At 59.0% G+C, this 13229-nt stretch overlaps 1 protein-coding gene across 1 annotated transcript; it reads left to right on the top strand.

Annotated features, from left to right (window-relative positions):
- Nucleotides 1–12359, top strand: MCAM (melanoma cell adhesion molecule). Its single transcript, XM_054395534.1, has 15 exons — nucleotides 1–67; nucleotides 4388–4515; nucleotides 4626–4836; nucleotides 4947–5017; nucleotides 5129–5207; nucleotides 5388–5570; nucleotides 5694–5821; nucleotides 6345–6498; nucleotides 6588–6709; nucleotides 6999–7137; nucleotides 7220–7341; nucleotides 7427–7562; nucleotides 9121–9262; nucleotides 9702–9819; nucleotides 10683–12359. Exons 1-15 carry the CDS (start codon nucleotides 1–3, stop codon nucleotides 10710–10712), a joined length of 1830 nt encoding a protein of 609 aa, XP_054251509.1. The 3' UTR covers nucleotides 10713–12359.
- Nucleotides 12360–13229: the final 870 nt, after the last annotated feature.

The raw sequence follows: 13229 nt of genomic DNA, 5'->3' as shown, positions 1-13229 counted from the left end.
ATGGCTCGGGGGCAGCGGGCGGCGGGACTCGCCCTGGGCTGGGGCTGCTGCCTCCTGCTCTGCTGCGGTAAGTGGTGCCGGGGGCGGCGCGGAAGGGACGGGACGGGACCGGGTGGGACCGGGTGCGGGCGCACCTGCGGGACGGGCGGGCGTCCGCAGCCGCCAGCGAGGCGGTGAACGGGGCCCCACCGTCTGCGGGCATGGACGCACCCTCGCCCCGTGCTGTTGGGGCTCCGGGCTTCAGCGGACCTGCACCGCTGCTGGACTCTGCTCGCCGCGCAGCCCCTTACCAGCGCTGTGCGGCGGTGAGGAGCGGCAGCCGGCAGAGGCTTCTCCGGAGAGCCGCTCCAGGGGCAGCCAGCACGGCTCACGCCCTTCGGAGGCTGCTTGGCTTGGGGCCAGGAATGCTAAAATTGTGCTGCCGGGGAAGCTTAGGTAGGAGCAGCCCCCTCAAGCGCACGTCCCCAGGCTGCGCGGCGGGCCTGGGGTGGGTCTGGGTATGGGGGAAGCAGGGAGTGCCCTGTTTTGCTTTCAGGATCCTTCTGCGTCTCTCCTAAGGTAGGGCAGGGTGAGGAGAGGTTCCTCCACGTGTGTTCAGTGTGCAGCAGGGTGAATTGGTGGAGCTGTTAGGAGGCATCCACCCCTTTCCTTCTAAGGAGTTTTTTCCCTGAGCACTGTTTCTCTTGGCTTTTTTCACGCTTTCTTTTTTTATCCTCTTTCCAGTCCATTTTCACCCTCGGGTTGGGGGGGGCTGCATTTCCTGTCCTGACCTGCTCCCCGCAGCATGCCCTCCTCTTTCAGGGGGCCAGGCAGTAGTCCTAGCGCACTGTGGCTGCTCCATAGAATCCCAGAACTGTCCATGTCGGAAGAGACCTTTGAGATCATCACATCCAACCACTCGCTTAGAGCTCCCAATCTCATGATTACTGATAAACCAATACTTTAGCTTCTCACCTCGCCCCTGCCCAGCCTTGCTGTGGAGGTGGCCCAAGGCGCTGGGGCAGCCTGCTCTGGTCAAGGCGTTGGCACCACAGGAGAGCTGAACGCTCGAGCCAAAGGCAGGCTGCTTCTACTGCCTGCCCGTGCTGGGATCCCCTTCCTCACAACACATGTGCTGAGCGAGGTGTTTATTGATTGATGGCATGGGTGTGTTTGCGAGCCCAGCCACGGGGAAAGGCTTTGCCCTCCCCAGAAGCATGAGGGGCCATGGTCAAGCCGTTCCTAGACGGGTTAGGGGGCTCACCGTGCTGCTGGGGCGGGGGCCTGAGCCCACACTGCCAGTGCCACCCTGGTCCCTCCTGCACTGCAACCTCTGGCTGGTGTCTGTGGATGTTGTCACCTAGCTGTGGGGCTGGGTTGTTAGCTTGTTGTCTCCTGATGTACTGAGGGAGTTTGTTTGGGAGTGTAAGGTGTGGGTCCCTCTTGCAGCAGACAGCCTTATCTCGCTGCCCATCGCCAGCACAGCAAGGACGGGTGGAGGCTGTTGCGTGCTGGCTCTGCTTGGTGTTTCACGTCTGTGACAAAGGAGGGGTGCCGGTGATCCTGCTTTGTGGAGCTGGTGCTTCTTGCTTGGCGGTTTGTGTGGGAGGGGTGGTCTTGCCAGGGCAGAGGAGGGTAGCATGTGTGCATGTGCGGGGAGCAGGCGGGATCTGGCCGCAGCTGGTTTCCCCGAGATGGGCACAGACGCCCGCGGAAGCCTCAGGCATCCCCATGTGCGGCTGCAGACCCCTGTGCCCCTCCTTTCGCTGCTCTGCGCTGGGGGCTCTGCAGCCGCCCTCGGCAGGTCCCCGCACACCTCGGCTCCGCAGGAGGCTGGCGGAGGGGCTGTGCTACTCCCCACCCCCTTCCCCGGCTCTAAAAGTAAATCTTTGTTCTTGCGGAGCTTTGGCTGCCGGCCGTCTGTCCGCCAGCCAGATGGAAAGGCACAGGGGCTCTCCTCCTTTCCCTGCTTGCTTGTGGCAGGCGTCCTCTCCACATCTCCAGGGCTCCCGCTGGAGCTGTGCCAGGCACTTGGGGTGCACAGTGCGGGCTGGGGTTGGGCTCTGCGCTGGGCTGCTCCACGCGTGGCCAGTGGGTCTGCAGCCCTGCCCAGATTCCCTCGTTGAACTGGTGTCTTACAGCCATGCTGGGTGCAAGGGAGAATTGCCATGTCCCAGGGCATGTTATGCCAGGGTGCCTGTGCCCAGTGTCTGCCCACGCAGCTGGCAGATGGTGGGGTCTCAGAGCTGCAGGGGGAAGCCTTGTGTCCCAGGATTGTGGGGGACTCTGGGGTCCCCCAGTTGCCCACACTTGCAGTGTAACCTACCCATGGGTGCTCCTTCCAGCCTGAGGGAGGGTCAATACCCAGCCTGTCCCAGGGGAGGTGAAAAGCAGTAAGCCCTCGTTTCAGGCAAGGAGAGGGGGCTTCAGTGTCCATGTCTACCTCCTCAAGGGCAGTGCATGGGTGGGAGGGAGGTCTGCCTCATGCCAGCCCCAGATGCCAGCCATTCTCCAGTTCTGAGCTCATGGTTTCGGCTGCTCCACTGCCTGGATAAGAGCTCTCATGCCGACCGGGTCAGCAGGGCGGGCCAGCAGCTCTCCCTGCCCAAGGGCCGTGCTGAAGGTCTAAAAATGATGAAGGGGCAAAGGTTTCCCTGGCTGCCAGCACCCAGAAGTGTCAGGACTCAGGGGTAGGGTGCAGGAGAGGGCAGCTGGGACACACCCCAGCCCCGGGCTTGCCCAGGCTGAACCCGGCAGCCAAATTGTGGCCATGCAGGTGGGCAGGTGCCTGTGTGTGTGCTCAGTCAGCTTCCTGACCCTGGAGGGTGCTTGGCTCTGGGGCTTTCACCTGTTTTTGTGTCACCTCCTTTCCTTGCTTGTTCCTTTTTGTTTGGTGCCAACTGTACTGTGCTGATGGGATGGATGAGAGCCAAAAGTTAGCTGTTGGGGTTAGTCCTGAGGTGGTTAGTCCTGTGACTAATCTTTGCTGTGGCAGGAGGGCTCTTGGCTGCATTTTGGGGCTGTGCCAATTCTGTGGGGGAAGTATTTTGTGGGCATGACATTCCCCTTTGAAGTTGCCTCCCTCACGAGGCTCTGTGGCTGTAAGTGAGCAGCACTATCAAGGCAGCTGTTGACACAGCTGCCTTCCTCCAGCCTTTTGTCTCCAGCTCCCATACCTGGGCTGGCCCACAGGTGCCAAAACAACTGGCCTTGTTGCTGGGGGACAGAATGCTGTCCCCTCCTGTAGGGCTGTGTGCCAGCCCCAGGGTGTGCATTGGCACCCAAAGGGCTGGTGGCAGTGGCACTGCCAGCCTCGCTGTGACGCAGCCCTTTTTTCTGCCATGCCTAGTTGGGGCTGCTCTGCCCCTGGACCCTGAGGAAGCTGTTCTGTTCCTTGTCCTGGATCAATAGCCATTACCTTCTCCTGCTGATCTGGAGAGTGGCCAGCAGCTCCATTACTGCTGCGGACAAGTGGGTGGCTGGGCAGGGCAGGTGGGGTGCTGCGGTGAGCAGCCTCTGCGCAACGTGGGTGTGGGTCCTCAGTGCCACCCGTGCTGTGGGTGGGCAGTGCTGGCTTTGCTTTGTGGGCAGGGAGCAGTGAAGCAGTGAGTGGCTGCTCTTGGATATGCTGCAGGGGTCAGGGCACTCACTGCTGGGTGCTGGGTTCCAGGGTCAGTGCTTGGGAAGAGCCATGGTCTGCTCATGCCACAGCCATGGTGGCTCGGGCCATGCTGCCTTGATGAAGGGCCCTCTTGCCTGGGAGGGTGAAAGGGAGCAGCAGGCAGCTGCAGCTGGCTGGGCCAGCCCTTTCCGTGCTGCTGCCCTATGTGCCCCATCCCACTGCAGAGTAACACAGAGCTTCATTCATGTCCCAGCTCCTGGGGCTGCTGCGGGGGCTGCTCAGGATGACGTCAGGGCTCTGGTGCTGGGCTCTGGGAAGGTGTGGCCTTGGTGCTGCCAGTTTCAGCCCCCAGCCCCTTCCCCTGCTAACCTCCTGACACCTCCTTGCCTGGCCTTTCCCCCCAGTGGGACATGGTGGGTGTGGGGTGGATTTGGAGGCCCAGAGGTCCTGCTGCCCATTGCAGCAGGGCAGGAATGCTGTGGGGAAGGGCAGGTGTGGTGGGGACTGCAGCAGCAGTGGGATGGGAGCTGTGTTCAGGTGTCCTGGGGTGAGCACAGTGTGCCTTGTCCTCTCAGGAAGCAGTCTTGTTGGCCTGAGCCTGAGAGCTGGCTGTGGGTGCAGGAGGCAGTGAGGCAAGTGGAGCAGGGCTGGCACTCCCACCAGGCTGGGACACAGTGCCTGGGGGACGCTGGCAGGAGGCCAGCTTTGCTTCCTTGCTGACTCAGACATGGGAGCTTCCTTGCCTGTGCTTCCCACCCCTGACAGGCTCTGGGTTCTGTCTCGCAGCTGCAGCCAGCAAGGTGGAGGTCTCCATGCCAGCAGTGGTGGAAGTGGAGAGAGGAGGCACGGCCAGAATTGAGTGCAACTTCCACATCCCTGAGAATGGTTCCTTTGCCTACCTCAACTGGTTCTATGTGAGTGTTGGCCTGGCAGAGGGGCGGTAGGCAGCGGGCTGGGATGGCAGCTGGCTCAGGGCTTTCACCTGGGCTCTCTGTCAGCCTGGCCTTGGTCCTTTGCCTTGCAGATCGACCGTGCCAACCGGGTGAGGCTGTACCACATCACGAGCAGGGAGACCCTGGAAGAGGAGACAAGCTACAAAGGGCGACTGTCACTGGGGGAGGACAAGGCCCTCTCCATCAGCAGGGTGACACTGCAGGACTCCAAGATCTTTGTGTGCCAGGTTGGGGCAGGCAGCTATGGCGTGGATGAGAAGCACACCGAGCTCCTCATCTACAGTGAGTGATGGGGCAGGAGGGCAGCACAGCCACACATCTGCCCTGCAGGGCTGGCAGGGGATCCTGTCTCATCCATCTTAATACATGGGGGAGGTGACTTCTCTTTCCAGAGGTCCCTGAGGCCCCTGAGATCACGGCCAGCTCAGGAGGCATCTCTGTGCAGAACAGTGACACCTCAGAGGTGAGGAGAGGCCCCACAGTGGGCAGGGGGAGGCTCCCAGCCGTACCAGGCTCCTGCTCCCTTCTCCCCCGCGGGAGCACCTTGTGCTGAGGGCTCTCTCTGCCGCTGCAGATCGCCCAGTGTGTGAGCAGGAACAGCTTCCCACCTCCCAACATCACGTGGCACAAGAACGGGGAGCAGCTGGAGGAGAGCCGTAAGTGGGATGGGGAGGGAAGATGGGGATGAGGCATTGCACCTGCCCGCGGGGGAGAGCAGCCAGGACCCTGCTGCTGTCCTCCTCTGGCTGCGGCCAGCCAGAGGAGCTCTGTGCTTCCAAGGGAGCTGTGGCACCCCCGCGGGCTGGCAGCAGCTGCGTCTGGTGTCCCTGCAGCGGAGGTGAAGCTGACGTTCACACGGACGCGGGAGGCCAGCGGGCTCTACACCGTCACCAGCAGCCTCTTCGCCCGTGTGCGGCGCCAGGACCGCCACTCGCGCTACCACTGCGCCGTGCACTACCGCCTGCGGGGCCAGGCACACACCCTGGAGTCACGACGGGTCAACGTCACCGTCTTCTGTGAGTCAGGGGGCTGCCCACCCCACCCCGGCCCCTGCCCCCCTCGGCCCCTGCCCACTCTGCCAGCCTCACTGCTGTGCGGTGTGGGCTCAGCACTGACCCTCCCCTCGTGCTCCCCCCCAGACCCGGCGGAGCACGTCAAGCTGCAGGTGATGCCATCTTCCACGCTGGTGAAGGAAGGGGATGATGTGCAGCTGGTCTGTGAGGCTGATGGCAACCCAGCACCCGTTTTCAGCTTCTATAAGAGAGAGGTGGGCACATGGGCACCTCCTCCTTGGCAGAGGTCTCGTGTCCTAGCTGCAACTTGTGTCCTGCCTGCAGGGCCCTGGACAGTGGGGTGCAGTAGCTTGGGTGGAGCCCTATGAGGAGAAAGTGAGGGAGCTGGGGGGTGTTTAGCCTGGAGAAGGAGGCTCAGGGGAGACCTCATTGCTGTCTACAGCTACCTGAAGGGAGGTTGTGGCCAGGTGGGGATTGGTCTCTTCTCCCAGGCAACAGGCAACAGAACAAGAGGACACAGTCTCAAGCTGTGCAGGGGGAAGTTTAGGCTTGATCTTAGAAAGAAGATTTTCACAGACAGAGGTTGCCCTTGGGAATGGGCTGTCCCCGGAGGGGGTGGGGTCAGTGTCCCTGGAGGTGTTTGAGAAAAGCCTGGATGAGGCACTCAGTGCCATGGTCTGGTTGATTAGTTGGGGTCTCTTCCAACCTGGTTGATTCTGTGATTCTGAGGGTGTCAGTGTGGGGCTAAGGGCTCTGCTCTCTCCCCACTGCCTGCAGCTGGAGGACTGGCAGGATCTTTCAACGCTGGCAGAGAGTGGGGTGCTGAACCTGCATGATGTCAATAAGAGCAGCAGTGGCCTGTACAGATGCCAGACTCTGGACTTGGATGATCTGCGACAGCTAGAGGAGGATGTGGAGCTTGTTGTGAACTGTAAGGCAGGGGAGCAGGACCCTGTGGACCTTGCGATGGGTGCCTCCTCCCTCCTGCTCACTCTGCTTTGCTCTCCGTCCCTTTCTTAGACATTGAAGGGGTCCATGTGAACATGGAGCCGTCCTCAACCCTTCATGAAGGGGATAGTGTGAGGCTGAGCTGCGATGCCCACAGCCCTGTGGACCTGGACTACCACTGGAGGGATGAGAAGGTGAGCAGGCATTGCTAGCCTGGGCTTTACAGGAAACTGGGCAGAGCCAGGAGCTTGCTTCATCTCTCCTGAGAAAGACCAGGGGTATTGTTTCCTCTTCTATGGACCTGCATTGTCCATCTCTACCTCTTCGCCTCCTGGCCACTACTGCAGGGAGGTCCTGTGGTTGCAGGTTGCCTTGCATGTATAGGAAGGAGGATGGAAGCCCCCTGGGACAGAGCTTGGGGACCTGAGTGCAGAAGGGCCTGGAACTTGGGTCTCATTGCTGATGAGCATCGCTTCTCAACAGGGCAAGAAGGTAGCAGAGGGCAACCAACTCTTCCTGAGCAACCTGACCTTCGAAACCTCCAGCAACTTCAGCTGCAAGGTGGTGGCACCAAGCGTGCCAGGGCTGGAGCGGAGCAAGCAGGTGGCTGTGGCCGTTCAGGGTAAGAACTGGCATCGGTGTGGGCATGCTGCCCTGCCAGAGCGAGCCCCGTTCCACCCAGCACTGATGAGCCCTCCCCACAGGGAAGCCGAGGATCGTGGCCATCAGCTCCCCGCTCTACGTGCAGCAGGACGAGGTGGTGAACCTGACCTGCAAGGCCATTGCTTATCCTAAGCCCTCTCTCCACTGGAGCGTCAACGGGACGGTGAGAGCTGGGGAGGGTGCTGGCTGCAGGCCGTGGTGCCTCAGAGGGAGCACTGAACCCTTCCCTGCCTCTGCTCCCCTGGCAGGCTCATGAGTACTCTGACAACCAGCACATCGCCAGCAACCTGACTGTGCGTGTGAGCCACGACCTGCTGCGGGCAGGAGCCAGGTGCAGGGTCTCCAACGCCTTGGGTGTCACTGAACAGCACATCCAGCTGCTGGGTGAGTGTTGGGCACTGCCCTCTGCCCTGGGAGCCCAGGGAAACATTGCTCTGTGTGTGTGTGTGCCATGCTGGTGTGGTGTGGCTGAGCCCTGTCTGAGCAGATGTTGATCTGTTAGAGGGTAGGAGGGCTCTGCACAGGGACCCTGCCAGGCTGGAGACATGGGCAGAGCCCCAGGGCATGAGGTTTAACAGATCTTAAGTGTCGGTTCTACACTTTGGCCACAACAACCCCATGCAGTGCTGCAGGCTGGGGACAGAGTGGCTGGAGTGCAGCCAGGCAAAGAGGGACCTGGAGGTACTGGTTGACAGTAGCTGAACATGAGCCAGAGTGTGCCCAGGTGGCCAAGAAGGCCAATGGCATCCTGGCCTGCATCAGCAATAGTGTGGCCAGCAGGAGCAGGGAAGTCATCCTGCCCTGTGCTCAGCACTGGTTAGGCCACACCTTGAGTGCTGTGTCCAGTTCTGGGCCCCTCAGTTGGAGAAAGATGTTGAGATGCTGGAATGTGTCCAGAGAAGGGCAGCAAAGCTGGGGTGGGGTCTGGAGCACAACCCTGTGAGGAGAAGCTGAGGGAGCTGGGGGTGTTTAGCCTGGAGAAGAGGAGGCTCAGGGGAGACCTCATTGCTCCCTACAACTACCTGAAGGGAGGTTGTAGCCAGGAGGGGGTTGGTCTCTTGTCCCAGGCAACCAGCAGCAGAACAAGAGGACACAGTCTCAAGCTCAAGCAGGGGGAAGTTTAGGCTTGATCTTAGAAAGAAGTTCTTCCCAGGAAGAGAGATTGCCCCTTGGAATGGCTGCCCAGGGAGGGGGTGGGGTCAGCACCCCTGGAGGTGTTTAAGAAGGAACTTGATGAGGCACTTAGTGCCATGGTCTGGTTGATTAGTTAGGGGTGGGTGATCAGTTGGATTTGATGATCTTGGAGGTCTCTTCCAACCTGGTTTATTCTGTGATTCTGTCTCTTTGCCTTCCTCTCCTGCTCTGCCAGTGGATTCCGTCAGAAAAGGTCAGTCTCTGCACTGTGCTGGCTGCATGCATGCCTTGTTCCAGGCTCTGGCAGGAGTCAGCAGGAGTCACACTCATCTCTGGCTTGGGGAAGGAGCCTTGGCTGCTGGCACTTGCTCTGCATCTCGCTGCCAAGCCACGAGGGAAAGGGAGGCTTTGTCTCCACTTGTTTCTGCAGCGGTGTGAAAGCTGCTTGCTTGTCCTCAGCCTGGAGCCTAGCAAGAAGATCAAGTGCAGCTTTCTGCTGCCCAGGCCTGCTGGGCAAGGAAGCCAAGGGGTGGTTTGGCTTGCAGGAAGCACTGTAAGCTGTCCTTCTGCAGCATGGTAGCTGGGAGCAGAATGCTAAGTGTCTTCAAATTGCCCAGAGGGAGCTTTTCTGTAGTGCCCTCTGCTTCCTGCAGGGAGCTGGAGAAGCGCTGACAACTGGAGGCCCTGTGGTGCTTTCCTAGGGGGAGAGGTCCTTTCCTCAATCCCTCCCAAAGGGTGTAGTAATGCAGAAGATGGAGAACATCAAGGTGGGACAGGCATTAACTTCTTCCTCTCCCATTGTGTTTAGATCAAAAGACAGCAGAGAGCAAGGGGGTGATCATTGTGGCCATCATCGTCTCCATCCTCGTGCTGGCTGTGCTGGGCTCTGTCATCTACTTCCTGCACAAGAAAGGGAAGATCCCCTGTGGCCGAGCTGGGAAACAGGACATGTAAGCACTGCTGCCTGCCCTCCCAGGGAGCCCCTGGGGCCAGAGGTGCTTGCCATCACTCATGCTTCCCATCTCATTGCACCAGCTTCTCTCTGCCCAGCGTGGAGGGAGGCAATAGGGCAGCCTCGGGGGGCACCGCGCTGGGACCTCTGCAGCGCTTCCAGCTTCCCACAGCCTGGGGTCTGCACTGCTCACCCTGCCCACGCAGGGAGGTGGTGAGGAGGACAGCAGAGTGGTAGAGCAGCCAAGGGACCCCTCCCCAGGGAGGGGCTGGGCAGCCCAAAGCTTTTTCTGAGCCAAAGCCTCTTTCACCCCTGGCCTTCCTCTGCCCTGGCCCTGCTCCAGAGCATCGCCTGGGATGGAGCTGCAGGGCTCATCCGGCCACGTGCCCTCTTTGGTATTGCAAACATGTCTCAAAATTGTCACCTCCCTCCCCTAGCACAAAGCCAGAGGCACGTAAAGACAAGATTTTAGTTGACGTTAAGTCAGATAAGCTTTCCGAAGAGGCTGGGCTCCTGCAGGGTGCCAACGGTGAGAAGAGACCTGCCGCTGACCAGGTAGGACAGAGCGTCGGGCACTGCCCTTCCCCAGCGCCAGGGCTGCTCCCAGCGCTGGGCGCAGAGGTGAGGAGCATAGGGGGGGTCTACCGAGGTAATGCTTTGCTCCTCTCCATGAGCTCTCCCCACCCTGCATGGGCCTTCATCATCATTGGCGCTTGGAGAGGGTCTGTGGGAGTGCGGGGCGGTGACAGAGCCACAGCTCTCTGCTCCAGGGGTGTAGGAGCAGCCCTGCCCTGCATGTCTACAGCTCTGCTCCGTGCCAGCCCCTGGCACCTCCTGGCAGCACACTGCCAATGCTTGGCACTGCTGCCTTCCGTGCTACCTGGAGCAGGAGCCAGGCTCCCCAGGGGCCTCTGGGAAAAGGAACTTGCAAAAACATCTCAGAGGGCCAGGAGTCTGAGCAGAGGCTGCAGGAATGGGCCCTGCCCTGGCATCTCTGAGCCAAAGCTTTTGGTGCAGGATGAGACGAGTTTCCCAGGTTCCATGCTTACCTCTCACCTGGATTCAAGAGCCCTTGCAACCTTGAGCACCTGTTTACAGTGTCAGTGCCAGCCCATGCCCATGCTGAGGCAGAGCCTGCCATGCTTGGCATCCTGTGGAGCCGCAGGATGCAGCACCTGAGCCCACTGCAGTTTTATTTGCCTTATGCCAAGAGAGAAACACCTCCCACCCTTGTTTGGCTGCCCATACAGCTCCTGCTTCCTGCCCCTTGCCCTGGGACAGATGCTCAGCCATCTTGGGGTGGCCTGGGCCTGCTGAGAGCTTTTGTCACATTCTGCCTGTCACACAGGACCTGGTTGTGTTTTTTAACTGCTGCTGTGTTGTTTTTTTCTTTCCCTCTTTGTTCCGGCAAACTGAAGAGCGAGAAATACATCGATCTGAGGAACTAGAGAGGGAACCTCCTAAGTGCTTTCTTCCTTCAAACCTTTCCTGCTCTTGGATTGCCTTGTCCCATCCCTGCTCCAGAACCTGGGGGGGCACGGCCAGAGACAATTACTGCATCACAGTGCTGAGCCCCAGTGTGCAAGGGACACCCCTCACTCACCTGTCCGTTACCTCAACCGTGGGCTTGCAAGTTGTCAACTTAGCAGCAGCAAAGCTGAACTTGCTCCCTGCAGCAGAGAAGCCAACAGCAATATTGGAAAGAAATAGTCCATTAAGTTACCTGGTGGAAGGATTTGAGGTTTTTTTTCAGGAAGTTTGGTTCTGTATGTTGTGTGTGGGAAGGTTTTGATGTGTTGGGTTTTTCTTTTTTGTACCCCAAAATGTGCTTGGAAAAGCTGAAGTTTTGCTTGTGGGATGTCTGAGGCATCTTAGATGTTAGCAGTGTTGCAGGTTAGAGGAGTGAAAGATGGCAGTGGTGTGTTACAGCAGTGTTTGCCAGCTGCTGTGGAGGTGCTGGTACTTTGCTTTTCCTTTGTGGAATTGTTCTTGGCTCCTTGGTTTAGCCCAGTGTGTCCTGGCTGTGCTGTGTGGGCAGGGAGCTCTCTTGTGGGTGGCTGTGACTGTTCATAGATTCATGGAATGGGTTGGAAGGAACCTTAATGACCATCCACTTCCAACCCCCTGCCATGGGCAGGGACAACTTCCACCAGCCCAGGTTGCTCAAGGCCTCATCCAGCCTGATCTTGAACACCTCCAGGGAGGGGGCAGTCACAACCTCTCTGGGCAACCTGTTCCAGTGTCTCCCCACCCTCACTGGAAAGGAAGTTTCTGGGAAGTGAGTGGCTGGCAGAGCAAGGCCAGGGCTGCCCCTCTCAGGCAGATGCCAGCCCAAGGGCTTAGGATCTCTGGTTTGTAGCACAGCTTTGCTGGCATGAGGAGAGGACTTCCTTCTCTCCACTTCCCAGGGACCCAGGTTCCTTTCAGGGGGGCTGCTGGTGACAGTGGGTCACAGACCCTCCCCAGCCTTCTCACCCCTCAAATTTGAAACAAAGGAATGTTAGGCCAGAGTCAGTTGGTGGTGTCTCGGGGTATTTTGGTTTGGTTTTATGTGCTGAACAATTCCCAGCCCCAGGTAAAAGTGGTTTATTTCTGTGCTTTGGTAGCACCACTGGCCCCACAGCCAGGCTGGTGTTAGAGGAGCTGAGCGGTGGAGGGGGGAGATGGGCAAGCAGCCTGCCTTTAGCTTCAGCTGCCATGGGCTGTGCCAGCCCTCTGCCTGCAAGCAGGGCTCTCTCTCCTGCCTCCTCCTAGAGAGACCAGCCCCCTGCAGCCCCTCCTGCCTCTCAGTCACCTACTCAGTGCTATGCTTTCCACAAGCCTGTTTCCTCCCAGCCCCTTGGCAGGGGGCTGAGGCCAACCCTGAGGGACAGGAGAGATGTCCCCTGGTGTGCCCCCAGCATCCTCTGCTGGGAGCAGGGGGCTGAGCAGCAGCTGGTGGCCAGCAGCCCACCAAGCAGTGAGCTATACTCATGAGCTATGTGTTGTTGAAGCAAGAGCTTTGGTTTATATATATTTTTGTTGAATTGTGTGTAAATTTCCAGAAGTTTTTGTCTGATACTTGCAGGTTTTTTTTTATATATGTGAAAATAAAGTACCAAGTTCAGCTCTGGCTCCTGAGCTTGTTCCCACTAGCAGTGGTCCTACCAGGACGGTGTAAGGGCAGCACCACTCCCCCAGCTCCACTCAGTTTCAAGGCTTCCTTCCCAAGGGCAGGCTGGGTGGCACGATGCCCACTCCCATCTTCAGGTTTGATTCCACAGCAGTAGGACTTGCTGCTTCAAGCAGCAGATAAGTGTTAGCTCTCCTCAGCCAGGTCTCCAGCACACCACTGGAGGTCATAGAATCATAGAACTGTTTGGGTTGGAACCCAACTTCCACCACGGGCTCCAAACCATGGCCTCAAGTGCCATGGCCACAGGTTTCTTGAATGCCTCCAGGGATGGGGACTCCACCACCTCCCTGGGCAGCCTGTTCCAACCCCGGCAGCCTGTTCCAACCCCTGACCAGCCTTTCTACCCCCAGCAGCTGCTTTAGTGTCATCTGCAAGCTTATCAAGGGTGCCCAGCTCCTGGATAAAGATAATAAAGAGAACTAGCCCCAGCACTGAGCCCTGGAGAATGCCACTGCTGTCTGTCTGCCACCTGGAGTTAACTCCATTGTTCAACCAGACTTTGGGCCCAGCCAGTCAGGTCTTAATCCATGGAAGCTTCCACCCAAGCCATCAGCAGCCACTTTCTCCAGGAGGATGCTGAGGGACACAGCGTCAGAGACTGTACCAAAGTCCAAGTAAACAGCACCCACAGCCTTTCCCTCGTCCACAACCAGATCAGCTCAGTGGTGGAATTACTCTTAGTAACTGTTGGTAACCACAGAGCTGATGCTGTGGGACAGTTGCCACTAGGGAAGACACGGCGGGGCCGTCTGTATGTGCCCCAGCGGAGCCATTTAGACTCCAATGAGCC

Source organism: Indicator indicator, chromosome 34 (genome assembly GCF_027791375.1).
Source record: "Indicator indicator isolate 239-I01 chromosome 34, UM_Iind_1.1, whole genome shotgun sequence".
NCBI lineage: Eukaryota > Metazoa > Chordata > Aves > Piciformes > Indicatoridae > Indicator > Indicator indicator.
This window is presented reverse-complemented; position numbering and strand designations above follow the sequence as displayed.